At 41.0% G+C, this 22,331-nt stretch overlaps 1 protein-coding gene across 1 annotated transcript in view; it reads right to left on the reverse strand.

The window, feature by feature from the left end:
• robo2 (roundabout, axon guidance receptor, homolog 2) overlaps nucleotides 1-22,331 on the reverse strand; it is a 161,864-nt gene that overhangs the window by 48,111 nt on the left and 91,422 nt on the right. The window contains exons 3-7 of the mRNA XM_083914258.1: nucleotides 16,310-16,467; nucleotides 15,922-16,042; nucleotides 14,488-14,626; nucleotides 2,856-2,992; nucleotides 1,698-1,709 (exon numbers count right to left, since the gene is read on the reverse strand). Coding sequence (XP_083770384.1) covers nucleotides 1,698-1,709; nucleotides 2,856-2,992; nucleotides 14,488-14,626; nucleotides 15,922-16,042; nucleotides 16,310-16,467 — 567 coding nt within the window. The remainder of the gene's footprint in view (nucleotides 1-1,697; nucleotides 1,710-2,855; nucleotides 2,993-14,487; nucleotides 14,627-15,921; nucleotides 16,043-16,309; nucleotides 16,468-22,331) is intronic.

Below are 22,331 nucleotides of genomic sequence, written 5' to 3' on the forward strand. Positions count from 1 at the left end.
CACACACACACACACACACACACACACACACACACACACACACACACACACACACACACACACACACACACACACACACACACACACACACACACACACACACATATTTATTTTACCTTCATTCCTCTTGTTTCTAATCTAAAAAAGCGCACCTTTCTCTATGGCTGCCCATTTTCTCTCACTTCTAACAATTTAACATCTTAAGTGTATCATATTTGGTTCTGCCTTAACCTTCTTCCAATCTATAGGGAAAGCCTGTCAACAATGAGCCTGTGTTGACAGGCTCACACAATATTGATGACAATATTAGACTGCCAGCAAACTCAGTCATTGTAAAAGGACAGGGTCTAGAATCTATAGAGCCTTCAGTTAAAAGCTTCATGGCTAACAGAAACTGAATAAGTTAATGTAGTTGCAACCTACATCAGTTCCATCAGCGGCCGGTTGAGATCAAATGTAAATGATACAAATACAAACCTACATAAATAACTGTGAATTTGGCAAGTACATTTATTGGTATTTTTTATGGCTGCTGTGTTTACCATGTTCATTTCCAACACTGAATGATATACTAAGAAATGCTTTCTTTAATTAAAAAAAAGTTGCTTGGACAAGATTCTCTATGACAACATCACGTTGATTGGTTCAGATTGAATACCGTCACATCAATAGTGATCAAGTTTGTTGTCAAAAAACATATATGGACCCTAAGAAAACTCAGAAACCTTATGAAAATAAAGTGTTCCCTTGGAGCTTTGTCTTTGAGTTATGTTAAGCCAGGCTCAGACTTTAGGAGTTTAAAACCCTAACTGATTTTTTAAATTCAGTTGCATTGAAAACATAGGGGTGGTCTTCACTGATTTTCTCGTTTTTATTCTCAAACATACACACGCTACAATATTTGAAAAGAGTGGCACGTCACACACTACAATACGTTAATAATGGTTTGCAGTGGCAAAATAGAAAACCGGAAGACTTAACGAGTCTGGATGAAAGAATGATTTGTCAACATACGTAGGTTGTCAATTCTTCCGAGAGAACTGAGGTTGAGATTAGTTTCAATTCATGTCAACAGTAGCTTAGTATACTAGCCATGAGCCACAAAGGCAATTATGTTTAGCCTCTCTTGGTAACACCATCAGCTGCTACGGGACTCTCTCTCACTGGTTATTGTGAAAGCACAGATGTAATCATAACCCTAGTCATCCAGATTTGAACTCTTAAATATCGAAAATGTTTGAAATTATCGGGGCAGACCAGATGAGGCTGTGAACAGTCCGGAAGGTTTAAGACTGGATCTGTAAGCCCCTGGACCAGATCTCTCCTCTCATTGTTGGGAGGGGTGAATTGGGGTTAAACCGGCCCCAAACTCCTTTAGTTTGTGCCAGGCATTAAGGTGCTGCAAACAAAATAAGTGAATCTGGCTGCATTGACTGGCTGAATCATATTCAATTAACAAACAGACCTAGTGTAATAGGTCATTAGTGTTTTAGTAATCCAGGTAGAGCTATAAAATCTCCACACTACAATCTATTGGCAAACAATAATTCCAAGGGTACACAATGTGAAGTAACACCTGTGTTAGTTAAATACAGTAATGTTAAAGCAATGGTGATTGATTGTCAAGCAGTCAAATGCAGTGATGTGTATGGAGAGGGCATGCAAGATGGAATTAAATCAGCTGCATGAGTACTTACCTACAGGGCGAGCTGGAGACACAACAAATGGAGGAGTGGATACACAAAAGAAACAAATTAAGACACAGACACACAAACATAAAACATAAAACAACAGAAGACAAACAGAACAAACAAAATAAAATAAGACAAAAAGAAAATCAAAGTCAGAATGAATGACATGTTTTGTTGGGGCCAACACATTTTTGGCAAAGGGTAAGCATGGCAGAGAGGTTCCAGTAGCTTTTTTCCACTGTCCACTCGACAGTTTAATTGATAAGCTCAAAGCCTCTTTTGAGACACAGATTGTTAAAGGCAGACTGGTATGAGCGCCCCCTGGTGGTCAAAAATCATCAGACACAAATATACTACTGGAACTTCGCTGTCTGCAGTAATGATATCTACAATTCAACAGATGGTGTATGTTTGTAATAGCAAGGCGAAGGTGTGTTTATCGCTAGTGCTGATGAACAGAGCAGAAAAAAGAGAGAGATAACAAAAAAAAGTCAAAGTCAAGACGGCATGTGGGTTTCATCCAGAAAATGGAGCTTCTGAATGCCCACTCACTACCCAGAAGAGTTTGTGCAGGTAGCGGTTCCCCAGAGTTTCCTCTGTGTTACTGTATGTGTCCTCACCGGTACTTTCACAAATCCACTTTCCAAAAAGAGAAGTCAACCTAGACTTTGTTTTTATCTCCTCCTGCCCCCTGTGTTGCTGTAAAGCGCCGCACACAGACCTTAAACAATTGGGTTTAATGGGAAGAAGAGTGATGAAAAGAGGGAAAATTATAGTTTGAATGTTTTTGTTAACCTTGCAAACCCCAGGTGTGGGTCTGTCGGTGTGGACCAGTAATCTGTGAAATGGCTTTGCTGACTGGGTGGTTACAGCACGGAGGGTAGTGTGGCTAGCAGACCACCGCGACAGGGGGAGGGTGGCAGAGTGTGTCGACGCTGCACTCGGAAAGGTAAATAATTAAACAGATTCATAGACTGTCTACATCTTTCTTGGCTGTGAGAGTCAGCATTCTGGATTTCCCTTTGTGTAAAGGGGATCCTATGGAGTGAACTCCCAATCTAAACCTCAGTGGTGTACAAGTACAATTCTAGTGGTCCATGACTTTGCTAAGTGTTGACACGGGCAAGGTAATGTGAAATAATAAAGAACAAAGGTGTTTTTTACCTCTGACTGTGAGAGTGGCGGAGGCCTCCAGCTTGCCCACACGGTTTTCTGCTACGCAGGTGAATGTGCCCTCGTCGTTAACGGAAGCCTTCTTCACTCTGAGAACATAGTCGTCCTTGTCATACTTGATCTCGTACCTGTCAGAAAATACGATGTAACATCATTAAAATAAAGCTGTCCACTCAGCATTGGATGCAAATTCTGTAAATTCAGATAAAACATTAACCATGTGACAAAAAAGATGTGAAATTATTATTATTAGTATTTCACTGATGGCTATTGAGCTGTGAAAAGTGTATTTCCTCTTAGAGTGAACACAGAAGCACAACTGTTCATTTTGACAAATGGAGATTGCAAAGGGGAGGATCAATTATTTAGCAATGACACACACAATACAGACAGGCGTACGCTCAGTTGGATCCCTCAAAACTTGGTCAATATTAATGAGATGTTTTCTCTGTGTATATACACTGGAGATCAAAATTAGAGAACAAAGTATGAATACTTGATTTATTCTGAAATACTGTTATTTTTCATTGTTCAGAATTTGACAGAATATCAGCTGTGGCTATACCACTGCTGTACTAGCATGTTTTTTTTTTAAATAACCAAGGTACTTCACCAAAAGCCCTTATTTTGTGGATAAAAACCAGTGAGCAAAATTAGATGACAGTAGCCATTGTGGCAGAAGAGAAGATTTAAACAATGTTTTCTCAAATAATTAATAGGAAGTGTAGAGGCCCTTGCTTTGAATGACTTCAGCACATCTGCGCCCACAGGACATCACTAGTTTCTTACACTGCTCTGGTTTGATCTTGGTCCATTCTTCTTTCGGTCTCTTCCACAGTTGTAACTGTAACTGTAGTGGTTTTCTTAGCCATTAATTTGTTGCCAAGGATTTCCCAAAGGTTCTCTATGGGGTTTAGATCTGGACTCTGGGCTGGACATTTCATTGTTTCAAAATTCTTAGCTTCAAGGAACTGCTCAACCTGTTTTGCAGTATGACAGGAGGTATTGTTTTGCATAGAAATAGCAGTGAAAGTATTGCATGTTGCTGAAAGAGGTTCACATAAACATTTGCATTCACCCTGCCATGCAGCTGTACAAGAGGCCCAACTCCTGCTGCAGAAAACATCCCCCAAACCATGACTCTTCCTCCTCCAAAATGTAACTGTCTTTCTCCAGTCCTACGCTGTACATAATGTTTCCCATCAGACACTAACAAATTTAACTGAATTGAATGTTGAACTGATTCACCACTGACTCTTTGCATAATCCTGTCCTCTCGTGCACTTGTTTTAAGTGGACGACCAGCCTTTTGAGGGACTTAAATTAATCCTTGTCCTCAAGTCATTTAAGGTGATTGTTACCAGGTGCCAGATTAACATCAATAACTGGGAGGTATCTGAAAGTGTACTCTAATTTTTTTTTCTAATTTTTCTTTTAAGTTAAAAAAAACAACATGCATGTGAAGAGCTAGACCTTCAACTGACTGAATCAATATAGCGACTAAAGTTGGCTATAATTTAAATTCCACTGCAGTAGTCAAATGTTTGTGTTGATATGTGCTTGCAGACGGTCGTATGTGTACCTAGACCTGTATGAATTTCATGGCAGCTGACAGGAGGATGATGCTGGTCTGGCTTGTTGTTCCAGTCTGTAATTGAAAGGGGTGCCGGCCTGGCAGTGTGTAAGTAGTGTGCTGCCGGGGGTGGTGGGGCTGTGTGATGGTGGTCTGTCAGCCTGACAACTATCTGCTCTTCGCAGTTCGTCACTCACAGTTACTGAGAACAGGGTTGAAATGACTAGATAAGAGGCCACTCCATGAGAGCTTGACACTATGTCTGCCCCTTTAAATCCCCTGTGTAGAATTTCAATATGATTATAGAATATATTAAATTATTGTTTTCTAGAAAAATCAGACAATGAAGGTGAAATTGGGGGAGTCTGTGTTGCTTTCAGCCTTTCAATCTGTGCACTGCAGTTTGCCACAGTGTTTTTTTATATTACCACTTAGACTTCCCAATGTCAGAATGTTTCAAATCCACATAGGCTCTTAAAAGGACAAACCTGACATTATATTATCATTTTATTATAGCTCATGTCTGTGTGCCATAAAGCTCCAAACTTGTAGTCCAACAACTATTAAAAACACATAAAAGAACCAAGATCAGTGACGTCCGCCCAACATGGAGCTATCCCTCCAGAGATTGAAAATGCAGTCACAGAGCTGTTTCAGAACAAAGTACACTGGCTATGTTAACTGTAATGACGAAATATGCCACGCAGTGAAACAGTATGGCTCTTTTATGTGTTTTTAATAACTTTTTGATGACAAAAGAGCTCACTGGCTCAAAAATAAGCTATATTAGGCTTTGGCAACACAAATGATACTTGTTAGAGTGATAAGTTCAGTTTTGGTGTATTCAGGGGAATATTTCATACTGTGGTTAAAAAAATACAAGGTAGAGAATACTTTAATCTGTGAGGTGTGTGCACATGAAGGTTTGGCAACTGTTTACTATGGATAATAAATTGGAATATTACATTCGGAAACAAACTACGATTTACATTGATACTTTATGATGTGACTTTAGAGTATACTATGGCCCATTTCCCTCAGAGTGGGAAAGACCCCTCTGCCTCACCATCAGGTGTACTGATGGCAATTTGCCACTGGCAGCTGCAAAACTAATCTGTCCTTTCTTTTTCTTTCACCTGCTGTTATGACATTTCCTGAGCAAGCATTCAAAGGCAGCTTTATTGAAGCACATTCCTCAGCTCTGACTGCCAGTTCCTCCTCTCCACACAGGTACTTAAGGAGCCATAATGATTATTTGACTGAGTCATGACTGAATGCTTTGTTCTAGAGAGGGGATGTACAGTTCAGGTAATGGCCGGGGACGTGAGTGAAGCATTTTCTGTTGAAAATGAGTGAGTGGCATCCAAAGGAATGAGGCAGAACCTTTTGGGACAAGTCTGTTAGATGAAAAACAAACAAGCTTAAACAACAAACAGTATCCTCCCATACCCTGCCTCCGGCTAGAATGGGTAGCTCAATGTGAACTTTTGACTTGAATGAGGAGGTGGAGATGAGCAAACAAGTGGCAGGAACAAGTTAGGGCTCAGGGCAAACACCATGACTCCCTAACAAACCATGATGAGACAAAGTATATTAGATATTTTTTCTAGAACTCTCAGACAACCTTTAACCAACTATGTCAACACACATCAGCATGCTTACATGTTCATGATGTCAATGCTAACATACTGATGTTAAGGAGGTATACTGTAAGTAGGGCTGGGTGATATGGCCAAAATCTTCTATCCCGATAAAGGGAATTTGATATCTAAATAACGATATAGACTCACCGGCCACTTTATTAGGTACACCTGTCCAACTGCTCGTTAACGCAAATTTCTAATCAGCCAATAACATGACAGCAACTCAATGCATTTAGGCATGTAGACATGGTAAAGACGATCTGCTGCAGTTCAAAGCGAGCATCAGAATGGGAAAGAAAGTTGTTGTTGGTGCCAGACGGGCTGGTCTGAGTATTTCAGAAACTGCTGATCTACTGGAATTTGCCCGCACAACCATCTCTAGGGTTTAAAGAGAATGGTCCGAAAAAGAGAAAATATCCAGTGAGTGGGCGCAAATGCCTTGTTGATGCCAGAGGTCAGAGGAGAACGGCCAGACTGGTTGGAGCTGATAGAAAGGCAACAGTAACTCAAATATCAGGCAGGAAAGCATCTGTAAACACACATCACAACCTACTTTCTAGCAGAAAGGTAACAGCAGCAGAAGACCACACTGACACTTTATTAAGCACCAGGTGCACCTAATTAAGTGGCCGGTGAGTGTATATCACGATAAAGCATGTTTTACTGGCAATTTTAAAAAAATCATGGCAACCCAATAGTTTTTGAGAAGTGGTGGTCTGAACAACCAAATGACAGAGTGACATTACCATACAATGAGTCATGCTATGGAAATATGGTTAAAAACCTGCTGGTGTTAGAGATTACAGAGCTATTATGTAACTATGTAGAATAAATCATAAAATTCTCTATGTAAGAAATTGACTTAAAGTTAGTAGCTGAACGGATTTCACAAAACATTACAACAATCTACATGTGAGGTCTTCTCTTTCCATGACAGCATATATTAGGACAACATAATATATGAAGCTATATGTTCAGTCGGGAAGACCCTTACACATTTAGGCCTGTAGTTTTATGCATTCTGCCATTCACTTGTCTCATACACGCTTACCCATTATTTCTCTGCTGTCATTGTCTAAGGCCGTCAATTATGGTAAACGCATCAGCTGGTCACATCAGCTGATGCTTGATGATTGGATGATCTATCCAACAGTACAGCAACACACCTACATCGTTAGCCTATCATCCTGCGGCTGCCTCTGTTTAAATATGGTTCTCTCTGCTTTTAGTAGTTTAGTAGTAGTTCATGCTGCTGTTACAAATGCCTTTCTGTTGCTGTCAGGCGTCATCTCTGGGCCCCATCACCTCCAGTCAGATTAATCAGCTTCATTTGCCTCATCAGCCGCCACGACCAGTGTCTGAAATGCATGGGCAGATTTATCTTACTGCTGCTCAGGGCAGCCACCCCTCAATTACAAATCCTCCTGTTGAGCCTTAGCACCACAGACTTTCTGACAATACTTAATTATCACATATTATCTGTTATAATAAACAATTGTTTTTTCTTCATTCATAGTCTCTTCTGATTTAAATGCTTTGACCTAGATTTTGCTTCACTACACTTTACCTGATCTTTCAGGTTCCTACAGCCGGACATCGACATGGCCGAGCCCTTGCCATGTGGATAACCCACATATGCACATTCTGAGACAACATGCTTAATGTTCTTGGTCCTATCTTCATCAATCTCTCAAAACAGAACCTGAGGCTGGTCTGTGACTTATTAGTGGGAAATATGAGCCCAATCAATCTGTAATCAACTTCCTATATGGAATCAGCCTTGATGACACGATGAGTGGAAATACTCAGGGATAAGAGGCAGTTGTGGCCACACACACATGTAAGTACACACAGAAAGGGAACAGTAGCTCTTTATTGAGACTGGATTGGGGTAGAGCTCTGTTCTCTATTAGAAGAGGAATGTAATTGCACATGTAAAAGGGCTGTGGAAAGGATAGGATAGCCAAGTTCATTCCCCTCCTTCTTTTCAGCTAAAAAAAGGCACACACACACACACACACACACACACACACACACACACACACACACACACACACACACACACACACACACACACACACACACACACACACACACACACACACACACACACACACACACACACACACACACACACACACACACAGAACAAAGTATACAATCATCCAACACATATCCACACATGTGCAGAGTCATTCACTCGTGCAGGAGGATGAAGAGTGATGGGAATGTAAGCAAATGCCAACACAAAGCAGCATTTTTCTGAGTTGTCAACTTGATGTGTTTGCTGCACGGAGAAAGCTGTGCAAAGAAGACAACTTTATGTGACACACTTAGCATTAGATCTAAAAAAAATCATCTAGATCATCTTAGAGGATTCACCTTTAAACTTTGAGTCAGAAAGATACTCACCCATTTTCCACCTTCAGATTTGTGCCAATTCATCCACATTAAGAGAATCATATGTCTTGGATGTGCGGACGACTGAATGTGTACTTACAGTTATCCACAAAATGACTCAACCTGAAAGGATCTTATCTGTGTGTACATGAATGTGGATGGCTGTAGGCAGAAGGGTTGTGTGCCAACTCTGAGCACATGAGTCAGACTCAAGATACAGCTGAGGACTGAGTCCAGCCTGCTCTTTGCCCTGAACGCTCTGACACAAAGTCCCCTCTCTGCTCCATTTCATTCTGACAGTCTGATCCAGTTTCACACCATCTAACGGCTACTTTGACGCATCCTGATCAAAAGAGCTGGAGTCTACCTGTCCAGGCCTTGTCACACATGAGAGGGAATCAATTAATCGCTATCGCTTCTCATCTTCCTTCTGTAAGGCCCTTATCCAGAGCTCTCCTCCAACTTGGCAACTCTCACTCCTTAGCAGGGTCAGGGCCTTCCAATGAGTCTGACTAACATTCATCACCTTATCCTACACTAATCAAAGATCAGTTTGGCAAGACTCAAACACTCATGGTTAGGCCGGGGGTTTTTGGGAAGCAAATTGATCCTAAATTTGCCTTTAAAAGAGTTACTCTGGTGCCACAGAAAAGTGGCAACATTGCAGTCTTTACTTAGTCAAAGTGGTTTGGAGCAGACACCACGGTTGTACTGGAAATTGTTGCAAATAGTGAAAAATAACCAAGAAAGTACAGCTCATTGACCAGTGCCTGGAAGCCACTCTCACTCTTTCTCTCTTTGTGAGTGTGTGTGTATGTATGTGTGTGTGAAGAAGAAAGGATGCACAAACACTAAAAACACTGAGAAAGTCAGATGTACAGTATATGCTGATGTAGTTATTTGTACTTTGTACTCAGTGGAAAGGCATTTTTGAAGATGAATGGCACTGGTACGCAATGAGTGATGAACTGCACACCTTAGTAATTCATACAAAAGCCACATTTCTATATTCTGTATTATAAACTTCGTTATTATTATTATTATTATTTTATTCACATGACTTTGTTGTTGACACAATCAGTGTCAATGAACCTTAACGATAAATGACCATCCTACTGACATCCCACCCCCTTACACATGCACTCTCATAAATACCATATGTATCCACTTATACGTCAGGAAGTAATGGAGACAAAAACCATAGCCTGTCGTCTTTTCATTCTGCTGAGCTGCAGAGGTGAGAAATCACTGAAACTGGATGGTCAGCATAACACAGGCGCTCGTGTCACACAAGCTTTAACAGCTCTCTCAAAAAGAATGACCCACACACACCTCTATCATACACAAACCCACACACACATGCACAAACCACAAAGGGATTGAGTCAGAAAGAAAGGCTTTTCTGCTGAATGTTGCAGGGGCTGTGCTGTGGAGGTCAACAGGGACAGAGGGCCTGAATACAGATAGACTGCAAGACCAAAGGGGCTCTGATAAGGCACAGGAGAGGGCACAGGGGTCCAGAGCAAATGAGGAGGGAGAAAGAAACCAAAGGAGAGAAATATGTGGACCACACACTGAGCTGGTAGCCAGTGGGAGATAAAACACACTGCCCAAGTCTTTTCACTGGGATTCATACACTATGGCAAAACTCTCCCTTTTGGAGGCACAAAGCTCTCTAGTACTCCTGTCTTGGCTCTCTGATGTGGGAGCAACACTTCTGTGCTTTCCTCAAGATTCTGCAAGATGCTTGACAGACTGATATTAATCTGATACTGACATTAATCCAAACGAACACACTCTTCCAAATAATATCTTGGCTTGTTTATGCAACCAAATGTGGAGGATGTAAATTCAGAGACATTATGGACAGACATTGTAGATACACAATGTATTTTAAAGGCCTCCTATGGGTGTCATGATTTTCAAATTTCGATTTTAAGGTCAGGATTCAATTACATTTGAATTTCAGCACTGACTGGCATGCCATTGTAAGACAATGGAGTCTCCAGGATATCAACAGATAGTAGGTTTTACGCTCTGGCATTTACATTTTTGGATTAAAAATCATATTAAGTGTGTTGTAACCACCATATGTTCAAATTTAAATGTATTTTAAGTGAAAACAATAATTAATTCATCAAACAATTGGGAACAACAGCTTGAGTTTCCCAAAGTTGAGTTTACATGGTGCACCTGAACCTCACTTTGTTGTTTCTTTACATAACTCTGGGAAGGCAAAATGTTGCCACACAGGTGACTTCAAGGAACCAGGAGGATTCTCCAGTTCCCTGTCATCTCTGACTCCAGCAGTGGCCATGGAGTCTGAAAAAGTGCAGCTGCAGGCTTCTGGTAAGCTAACGTTAATGCTGTGTTTTTAGGTGCATGTTAGTGGCTGGTCTATTTGTGTGTGTTTGTGTGTGTGTGTGTGTGTGTGTGTGTGTGTGTGTGTGTGTGTGTGTGTGTGTGTGTGTGTGTGTGTGTGTGTGTGTGTGTGTGTGTGTTGTTGGGAGAGAAAAAAAATTGAAATTGTAGATCGTGCTTTTGATTTTGATGATCGAAATAAATGAGCTGATTCTGATATATTTTGAAATCTAGACACCCCTATTGTATACATAGATACAGACATATGCACAGTATATAAGCTGCTGTGGTAGTGTTAGTATTTTGAGACCCATGCTACAATCCAGCTGCTTGCTGACACATGCCAAACATTTTCCATTGGGAAAACACACTACTCTACCAACTGAATCTAATCTTATGTATATTGGCAAAAAGAATGAGCCCCATTCAAACCAAATTTATTTCTCTAGGGGAGGTTGGGCGATTTTAATATTGCATGTACTGGTCAGTGATTTTAATCTCATCTGAAGTGCATGTGTGTGATTTCCACCTTCTACTCCAGTAATAATTAAAGCCCCAATTAACTATCTTACTGTTTTTTGCCACATTTATTGGTGCTCTCATAATTTAAGTCCTGAGAGATACCTTGTACTTTAGAGTTTTATTAGCTCAGGATACAGTGTAGAGTTTGTGTGACAATGAAAGAAATAGACACAGTTTTGTCTGACCTGATGGCAACATACAGTCATACTTAAAAGCGCAGATGATGAAAGAAAAAAGCAACACCATTATGAGAGAAGGAAGCCGCAAGCTCAACAAATGGGCTTATGTAATTTAAGTGACAGGTAAATATTTTTTTCTTGGCTAGTCTCCCTTCCTATTACTAATTTGATGTGTAGTTGACTGCATGTATTTAACACCATCACCTCACAGACTCCAGTCATCTCCTTACTGAAAGTGTATGATGGGAATTCAGAAAAAAATATTTGATAACACATATCATTAAATACTATAAAACTATTAATTAACTTAAACTTGGGATTTTTGTCTCCAAAACTTGTACTCCATAAGATTTGAAATACATTGTTTCTAGTTACCTTAAAGGCAATGAAATTGATGAAAATCTTTTTTTAAAAACTTTAAAGACCCATATCCTGAAATATACATTGGATGTGGTCCAGTCCAGAGGAACAAAAGAGATTGTAAGGTTAAGCTCTCAATCATTATTCTGGCCATGTTCCATAGAGTGCAATGACCTAAATAATTTTTGTTTTCGATTAAGGTCAAGAATTCATGCAAATGTCTGAATTTCCAATCTTAAAAAATAATAAACCTGTAGTGTAGGAATAATGTACTTGTTGTTCCTTAAATTTTTTTGCAATTGACTTTGATATGTGTCAGACTGTAATTGAATGTCTTCACAGGGATATGTCTAGGAATTTCTCATCATAATGTATCCTGGAAAAATATTTAATCGGCCAATTGTTTTATACACTGCAGTACCAAAGCCTGTTGAAGAGTATCCTGAAGTAGATAAGCTGTTTGGTGATCCAGTTTTTACAAAAACAGTATCATACCTACACAGAGAAAAAGAGGGGTATTATTAGTTTTACACTATTTGCAAGAATTAAACCATTATTGTTCTGTTTCTGTCTCCTTTCCTATCCCACTGAGACTGAAGCCAGTGCCATCCTGGTGTTCTGTATGTCTGTGTGCCAGTGTTTGCATGTGTTTGCCTGGGAGGCTGCTGGAGCCACTGAGCATATTAAAGACCTGTTTACTCAGCTGAGGCTCCATGTCTCTTCTTCCTAGTATGATAGTTGCACACACACAAACATCCATAGAAAAACATTCCCAGCACGGGTAAAGCAACCAACAAAAACAAGTTGGAACTATATGATGGTAAAGAAGGAGCGGCCTTACTAAGTCTCTCTTTTTACAGCTTACCATAATAATAAGGACAGTGTAACCTTTTCAGATAGAGAACAAACAAAGGCCCCTCCCCACTGCATATAGAAGTGCTTGATCTTTAATCATCTTTTACTCTTATGGTTAAGACCACTACTGATATAGCTACAGATGCCCACAGATGATGAAACAATGGCTGTACTACAGTGGCTGTTTAATTGCTTCTTCTTTTGAGCACTTGCCAGATATCAAACTGGAAACGATTCTTGCATTGGACTCTGTCAGTCAGAGAGATGCCCTGATTGATGATTATTATGTGAGGATTAGCATTAGAGAAAGCAGGAACAATTCGCCACTTAACAATACAATTCTTCTTTTTGGCATGCAACAAAAGCAGAAGAAAATATCAGAAATAGAATATCGCAGTCTTCATGCTTGCTTTCTGTTTCAGAGCAAAACTAGAGAATTAAATATAGCAAGAAAAACAAAAGCCCTCACATTGTAATTAGAAACTTCGCAATATTTATCACTTATTAATTTTGCCAGTATCTTTTTCATGTTTTCAGTTCTTTTATTCCATATCCAAGTAAGGCCGAACTTCAAAGAGACAATACAGTTAGAAAGGATTCATACACACAATGCTCATCCTACTCTGTTATAAATCTGTTAATTAGTGTACAAAATGAACTCATTTCCAGAGCCAACTCCCTATCAAAGACATGAGTGAAATACTTCTATGAGTTTGCTTTGGCACGGCACTCGTGTCGAACTGCCCAATGAACAAAATCCTTATCAGACACAAACAACCCGCCCACGCTCAGCTCTGCAGCTAGCCTTGAGAGATGTCAGGTCCACTGAGTATATGTTTTATGAGGTGATCCAAGCTTTGTGTGACTGGCTTGTTGGCTGGGGACAGAACACTGGTCTCTTTGAAGTCCACTTCTGACAATGACACTGCTATTGACTTTGAGTCCAGTGACTCACCTTTCAGCAACATGCCAACACACGTGGGACCCAAAAAAGAACAGTAGATTATCAGTGGCTTTTTTACAGGAAGTGAGATGGATTAGGTCTAAAAATGGTGTGAGCATTTCTCCAAAAATAACAGACTTTTTATTGCTTTTTCTTTCAACAGTCTCTGTTTCTCAACTGTGATTGAATGGAGTGAATGGATGTGTCATGGCGGCAAGGGTAAAGAGATTAAATGGGCTTAAATGTGCAAGGGAGGCAGTGATTATCTTCTAGGTTTCTGAGGTGTCTACTCCATACCAAGATTTCACCTGAACAGCTGCACCTGTGCACAGACACTTGAGGGCCATGTCAGCTGCTTTACTCTCTCTTTGTATCTCCTGTCATTGTATCTCTGTCTGCACTGCGATGTGCCATATTTTTTCTGCTCCTCGAGGTGTCCTCCTTTCAGCCTCCCAGTCCACTTGCCTGTCACTCAGTTTTAATTGTCTAGCTCAGTATCTGTTTGTCTTCACGTAGACCTCATCCTTGACATGAGACACTGTCTACCCCTGTTGTGCCTGTAGGAGCTGTCTTATGGGGCGCCCAAGGGTGGAGTCGTTTTATGTCGAATGTGTAATGTGCATTGTGTACAGGCTAATAGTGTTATTTAATGCCCCTTGGCAGCTAGGCCAGGTGAGTGCTGGCAGTGTGAGTCATCATTTGTTTGAAACAGTAAGCCTGTACAAAAAACCCTTTCTTTATAAAATAAAGCATTTTTTTGAGAATATATTTTTGTAGAAATGCATACCTTCCACGAGGAACGTCAATGTCGTCTTTCCTCCAGCGTACATTTGGCTGAGGGTCTCCTTGTACCTGGCAGCGGAACTCCACCATCTCCTCTTCCAGGACCACCTGGTTGATGGGCCTCCGGAGGAAGGTTGGTCGCTCTACAGGACAATGTAGTGAGTTTATGCCAATGTGTGTGATTATAAAGTGCATGAGTTTTTTTTTACACACAGTGGCCTCTTTTTACTGAATGATCCCCTCTGTCAACTCAAGCATCATCATCAGGAATTAAAATTCAAGTGGTAAAACACTCAGCCTAAGGTATTTCGACTTTCAGCTCAACTTACATTAAAGACCTCAGGTTGAAAACGTTTTTTTTTTTTAGTTTTCATCAACAACCATAACATATATAGATTTTTCACACGATTACTTTCACTTTCCTTTTTCTGCTGTATAGGGCACATGTGCACATTATGTTAAAATACTAATCGAAAGACATTTACAGATAGAGCATAAATAACCACTACAAATTATACATGTATAAAGACACACATCCAGAAGAAGGAGAAGAAGCAAAAAATGACAAAGAAAATTATAGTAGTAATTGCCCACTCTAAATTACAATAGCAGAAGTAAAGCATAGATGCTATTCAGGCAACCAGGGGCAAATATGATATGGATTACATGTGATGAGTGTATATAGAGGGCATAGAAGACTTGAATAGGAGGGCTGAGCTCCACTGATTAATAAATCATTGTATTAGCAAAGCCAGCTCCATCATTTAATAAATATGAATTTTTGGAGCCTCAGCAAGGATATGATTTGCTCCATCTGATAAGGGTTCCATACTTTCTGGGTCCACGTATTGTAAACAGGAGAATCTATTTTCACCCATCTAATGATTATACACATTAAGGTTTTGCTGCAAATTTGAAAGGTATTTCTTGTCCCTCCCATCCAGTCCCTCAGGTATTACTCACAACAGTGCCACTGTGGGATCTTCTGGAATACCCCGTTGGAAAACCACTTTGAGGAAAAAAATGCCTCTTTCCAAAATACACCTAGTTTAGGACATCACCAGAATATATATCCTTATGATTGGCAATGTGTGTTCCACGGTTCCTCCAACATGAATTTGGATGTGTTGGGCCTGTCTTGGAAGTAATTTATGGTTTTCTGTCCTCCATGTGTTTAAATTTGTAACCAGGCTAGACACAGTACTTCCAAGTGCCATGTGGTATGTCTTTATTCGTTCCTGCTTCCCATCTCTGTTTTGTTAGGTAGTGATTTAGAGCCATAGATATCAAAATATATGATATACTGTAATTTGTATACTGTTTGTGCCCCAGGTTGAGAACATAAAGTAACTGAGGACACACGATGACATGAAAGTCGCTCTTCTACATCAATGCGGTAAAACAACATTTTAAGGAGAAATAGAGAAATAAAGCTTACCAAACACTGTGACTTGTGCTGTCTCGCTGTCCCTCTCTCCGACCATGTTGGTACCCACACAAATGTACATGGCAGCATCACTCTTTCTTGTGTTGGAGATCATTAGCTTCCCTCCTCGAATCTAAAGAAAACATATTTGTTTGTTCTTAAATACACAGATAGTATATATATATTATTTTCTCTTCTCTGTGCACCGAAGCATCCTAGGTATGATCCCTCACTTGCACCAACCCATGAAAACACTATTGAATGTGGTCAGTGGTAGACCGTTCCAGAAGAAGCAGCTTTCTTTCCCAATGTGCCCAGAGATTGAAAATAAAGTTACAGACATTGACAGTAGTTTTTCCTATTGAGTCCAGGTATTACAACAGATAGCACTAGTACTCACAGTGATCCTGTCATCCTTGTCGTCAATTCGCACTTTGTCTTTCTTCCAGTAGATGGTGGGTTCAGGATGGCCTCTGGGAGGAACACACTCAAGGATTGCCGGCTCTCCTGCTGCCACCACCACGTCTGTCGGGTTTTGTCTGAAGTCATCTCGCAGCACTGAGGGGGAAAAAGGAGGACACAGTTCAGGAAGAGTGTAGTTGCATAGCATACTCTTGAAGAAAAGAAAAGTTAGATTTCCATGTCTTTTTTGATTATAAAGCAGGTAGAGGTGATATATAAACACTGTGAAAGTATCAAAACGCTCTATCCAAGAAAAGCCCATATTCAGACACTGCCTTTAAACGAGGACTTCTGTATTGTTGTGATGTCACAACTATATTATATATAGGTATAAAGCACCGCTACAATGCCATTATAGTCATTTCCTGGCTGCAATTACGGTGCAGAGACACAGAGTGAGAAGATTCTGACCAATCAGAGCAGACTGGGCCTTTTTGGAAGGAGGGCTTAAAGAGCTTCAAGTTTCTTCTAGTAGAAACCCGAAATACCAGTATGAACCTGAATATGAGCATAATATGGGACCTTTAAAGTCAATCATTTTTTAATATCTTCATATGTATTAAGTTGTATGCACACCACAGCGTGGATGTATGCAGCTTTCATTATGGCTATATAAATTGGATGTGCAGCTTCATCTGACAAGGCAAGCACAAGTGCAAGCTAATTGGAGCTAATGGAGGTCCCTGTGGAGGTAGCAGAACAAACAGAGACAGAATGCCCTGAAGCCTGGTGTCACTCACATGTGAGAGCTCACAGGGGTGCAACACTGCTTCACTTTGCTAGCATGTACACATTCACATACTTACACACAACCAGATATGTGCAAAAAGACAAAAAACAGTGGTTGTTCTCATCAACAACTGGGGCCTTGTATCTAATCACCATCAGGTAGGCTTTTCGCCACAGAGATAGCCTCTCAACCGGCATGCTGTTCACCAAAATACACGACAGCAGCTCATTATCATACAACTAGGAGAATATGACTTCAATACCAATGAGTGAAAATACCTAGTGGATAAAAGGTATAAACTGGGTGTTGCTCTGGTTCTCTCCTGCTGCGTGTACTCCAACAGATCTTTTCTACATTTGATCTACAATAAATCTAATCCATGGAGTAGCACTTTAGGAATTTAAGCTTGTCCATCCATGAAGCAGCAAGGGAAACATGATTCCTCTGAAGGATAAAAGGACTGAGCTTGTTGGAGGATGTTTGAAGATGCTTGAGTAGGGCTAAATTAAGGGCAGCACCACAGGTCCTTATGTAAATTCCACATAGGACTGGGGACAATGGTGGGGAGGGCCGGGATTATAAGAGGGGATAACTGGTCCCTACGCTCCAGGCTTCTCTCATCTCTTCATTCACTCGCCTTATCCTCTCTACAGAAATCCGTGCGGCCATTGTCTTCTTATTTATTTATTTAGAGCAAGTGGAAGCGGGGCAGAGGAAGAGAGGAAGCTTTCAACCCAATTATCCTGGGGATGCACAGGGGTACAGACTGGGACTTATGTGTGACATGAATTCAAATGAAACCTTTACACAGGGGTAATAGGAGAGAATACAGAAGAGGTAGAGGTTTTCTCTCTCTAATGCATGGCTGCCCTCTTAGAGCTATGCTAATTAGCCAGATCCAGTGTGGCGGACCCCCTGGTCAGGGTGGGCATAACAGCCACCACTGCTGAGCTCTCTGTATTTGCATTACAAACAGAAGTCCTGCTGTTTAAAATCATAGCCTGGTTTGGACCATACACAGCCTGTTGTTTTCAAGATCACGTTGGATTTAATTGCTCCTTTCCATTCATTGCTGATAGCACCCATGGGATTTTGTCAAAATCAGTTTCCTTTGAAACAGAACAGTGACAAAAGAAACACACGTTAGGTATATCATTAAGGTGATTGTACCACACTGTCTAGTCTAATCTAATCTAAAAATGCCCAGTACATCACAGTAAATGCACCCCTGCCATCTACATAAATACGCAATGTGTAGGAACAGAAAAATAAAAAGAGCCACACCATCTAGCAAATAAATATACAGCATACATACACTTGCTGAGGACTGGATAAACAGTAGGTTGCAAAAAGCTATAAGCAAGTAAACAGATGACACGCCACTGGGGAAGGGATTATGCCATGTGTGTTGGTTCAGGGCTTTCTAATACCAAGACTACACTCTGAACAGACACATTTACTGAGTAAATGAAGGGAGGGGCCAATCCAAATACATTTTAGTACACTATCTAATCCTTACTACAAGGTCATCGAGGTCAACCTACAAAGGATAAAGCACACACAAAACTCAAATATTCATCCCCTGAGTATGTTTGCCTTGCTTCATTACAGTATGAGCATGCACATCTCCCATTGTTGCCTGAAGGCAACTACCTTATGTCGGGGATCATAAAGCAAGTGAATGCTTTTATATTAGAATCATACCACCACTGCTTTCTCTGCTAATCTATGTAAAGTGCATCTGATATGTGTTCATCATTAAGTATTAAGGCATTCAGGCCCGAAACATCCGTCAGACATAAGGTAATTGCCTTTCTATCCCCCTGAAACGGTGAGCTTTTCTTCCACTGAAAACATCTTACCTCCCATGGAGTTCCAGTAGGCCCCAAACTCTGCCATCTTGCTTACTTGGTTATTAATATTTATATATGTTTTACATGAACACCCCTCTGTTGGTAAGTGCTACATCTATCAATCTGGCTGCAGGCTAAAAAGAGCCCATAATATTAATGTGCATACAGCATTTATTTATTTATTTCCCAAATATCAGAGGAGTGGTATGATTTGAATGAAGGCGCAACAAGCAGGGGGCAAAGCCTGGTAAATTTGCAGCTCTTTCAGCTGGCACTGTTTCAACACCTCAAACCTAAAGGGGAGGGAGTCAGGTTGCAATTTGCGCTGTGAAACAGCCAAGGGGTTGAGGGTGGAGGTCTTTGCCAAAATAAAAACACAAAGACAACTCCCACACAGTTACTTTGTTAACCAGATTGTCCTACATTGGTAGGGGAGGCCTGTGCAAGCAACTGTAAGGGAGGTCTGCCTGCATGTGCATGTGTGTTCTTACCTGAGATAGACCCAGACTCACACGAAGAATCCCCCCGATGCAGATAAATAACAGCACAAACACCCGGCATCATAGCAAAGAGGTGGCAGGGCAAGGACAGGTGAGGAGAGATATTTTGTACAGTGCACCCTCTTCTCCCACCCAAGATATTACTCACTGGAGGGTGACACCGCTTGTCGTTAAGATTAGTGGGGAGCCTTGACTGAAGCGTCCAGCCTGCATACTGAGATAAGTGCTGACAAATGCGTTCACCTACAGGAGCGTACCGTTGGTTCACAAAGGTTGCGCTCATGCCACAACACCACAGGCTGATGTCTAAAACCTATTTTTCCACTCTCCGTTTTGACATTCACATCACTTTGATAGACATTCACACCACACAGAAACCTATACACAAACCTGACAATCTCTTAAAACAGTTCTCAGAAGCTGCAGGGCTTGGTATCATTTTGTAACACTGCAAATATGAATGTTTGCGTATATTTGTTTGGTTGTTATTACTTTTCCCTTCTCTATTTACTGCCGAAAAAAGACCCCCTGTGCTTACATATATATTCTCCTAGGTCAGGGGCTAAGAAACACAGAAAAAGATTACAACAGCTAGAAGCCTGGGGCCATACCCCAGCATCCAGACCCACCACCTTCTACCCACACTCTGATTAGAAAATAAGCCATGCACACACACATCCACACAACCTGGGAGAGCTGTAGAGAGGTAGCTCCAAGCTATAATATCATTTTGTTTGAATGCTTTTTGCGCTTCATCCGGCAGAGTGCTATTATAATACTGCCATTTTCAATTCCACCCTTAGAGAAGAGAGACAATATATATGTCACTTGACAAAACATACCAAATCCACTCTATGTGCTGTCATTGATGTTTTGTATTACTGTTGACACTGAAGGCAGGAGAAGGATAATGCAGCACTATATATATTACTACACTTTGAGAAAGGAGATGTGCTCCATTTATCTGGATGCAAGTTTTTTCTCCAGCTCTGACTCACTCGTTTGCCCTCCCACCAGAAAGAGCTAACCTTTGACCCCATCCAGATGCAGAAATTACACCCTCAGCAGGCAGGCAAGCAGCAGGTTCACACATATCCCCTATATTCCTCCACTGAGGGTTTGCAGGTCAGACCAGAGAAACAGCTGCAAAAATATGTCCGGCTGGCGGTGCCCAAGGCTGTACCTCCGCTGAGAACTGAGTAGAGACTCTCATCATTAAAACAACTCATCACCATCTCTCTCTCTGTCTCTCTTAGTCTTTCCTATCACCATCAGAGGTCATTCTCTGTCTTTATTTGTCTTCCATTTCCGCTTTTTTTTTTCTTTTCAAATTCCGCAGCTTCGTCTCATGCGTTTCTTCTTGCCCCGTCCATTCACTTTCACTGGCTTTCTCCGAACACTGACTGCAGATGAGGTTTTGCAGATGAAGCCATATACATGCACGCCTGTTCATTCTCCATAGACCACAGCCAAGCACGATATGATCTCAGCCACCATTCTCCCTATCTGCAAATCCTGAGCTAAGGGATTGTAAATAACACTGTCACTTCCACAGATAAGACAGAAGAAAAATGAAAAAGAGTGAAGGTAAAGAGAATCATATGGTCGGCAGTGATACCATAAAGGGGGGAAAATCACAGGTGGCGATATCACATGAAATGTGCATCTTTAATAGAGACTTGGGTGGAATAAAAGACACAGAGCCTCTGTGCTCAAGTGAGAACACTGAGAGAAAAGAGGTGAGGCACAACACAACACAACAGGATGATGAGAGGATCCCTGATCAAGGTCGAACTTATGAGGTGGGGAGGAGCACAGAGGTGCTAAATAGATGGGGCTGACTGTATATGAATGGAGTGCATTCCATCAAACTCATACCACATACTGTGCCTCTACCCATGATTCAGTAAATAAGCTTTATATACCTATTTAAACAGCAGCCCTGTTCAAAGCTCATTTTTCAAACAGCACCCCTAATTTGGCCTAACAAGCCCCTGGGCAGCACGATAATGACAGTAAGACCACAATGGGCGATTCTGCTGGCCGATCCAGGAAAAATGTGCGGTGCTGCTCATGAGAAACAATACAATTAACTCTTAATGAACCTCTTTCCTTTAACAATACCAACACACACACATTCACACATGCACACACACAATTCAATTTAGCCTAATCCATGCTTTATGGTAATGTATAGCTCATTAAAATGTTAGTTAAAAACTCATTAAAATTCACTTGAAGAAGTAATGGCTTCATTACAGTAATATGCTGAAAAGCAAAGAAAAAGACAAGTAAGGACAAGGAGAAGAAAGACAGCAGAGAGCGACAGCTTTCTAATCACTTAATTGTGTCTAAAATGGAATACATTTGCATAATAAATTACGATGTGCTGTATCCTTTCTATCTTTTTCCATTCTCATAGCACTCTGTAATTAACAGGCACTGCAATTAAAGGTGCATTTTGGCCCAAAATGATTTCGGTGGCCACTCCAGTTTTCATTCTGTTGTCTTATTTATGGTCATGAATGTGTTTGCGGGGCTTGGCAGATGCAGACAGTGTGGGTAAACTGGAGCTGCCTGATACTGACGAACAATGTGCCCATGGGTCTTTGTGCCTGCTCTGATAAGGCATGATGTTGTGCTGATGCTTGTGCTCAGTCCAGAATGGACACTTTACAGCCGGAAGGGGGAGTAAGACGTGAAAGAAGGAGAAGAAGGGCGGGGTGAAGGGGGGAGTTGTAGATGAGAGTGGGATTGATTTCCTGCCAATTCTAGCACAGAGACGGCACAGACAGAGGCAGTGAGGCATCATGATGGAGCAGGTGGGTCTGTTTCCTGCATCGGGTAAAGGAAGAGCGGAGGGGAAGTAAAGTGAGA

Source organism: Echiichthys vipera (assembly GCF_963691815.1).
Source record: "Echiichthys vipera genome assembly, chromosome: 5".
Taxonomy (NCBI): Eukaryota; Metazoa; Chordata; class Actinopteri; order Perciformes; family Trachinidae; genus Echiichthys; species Echiichthys vipera.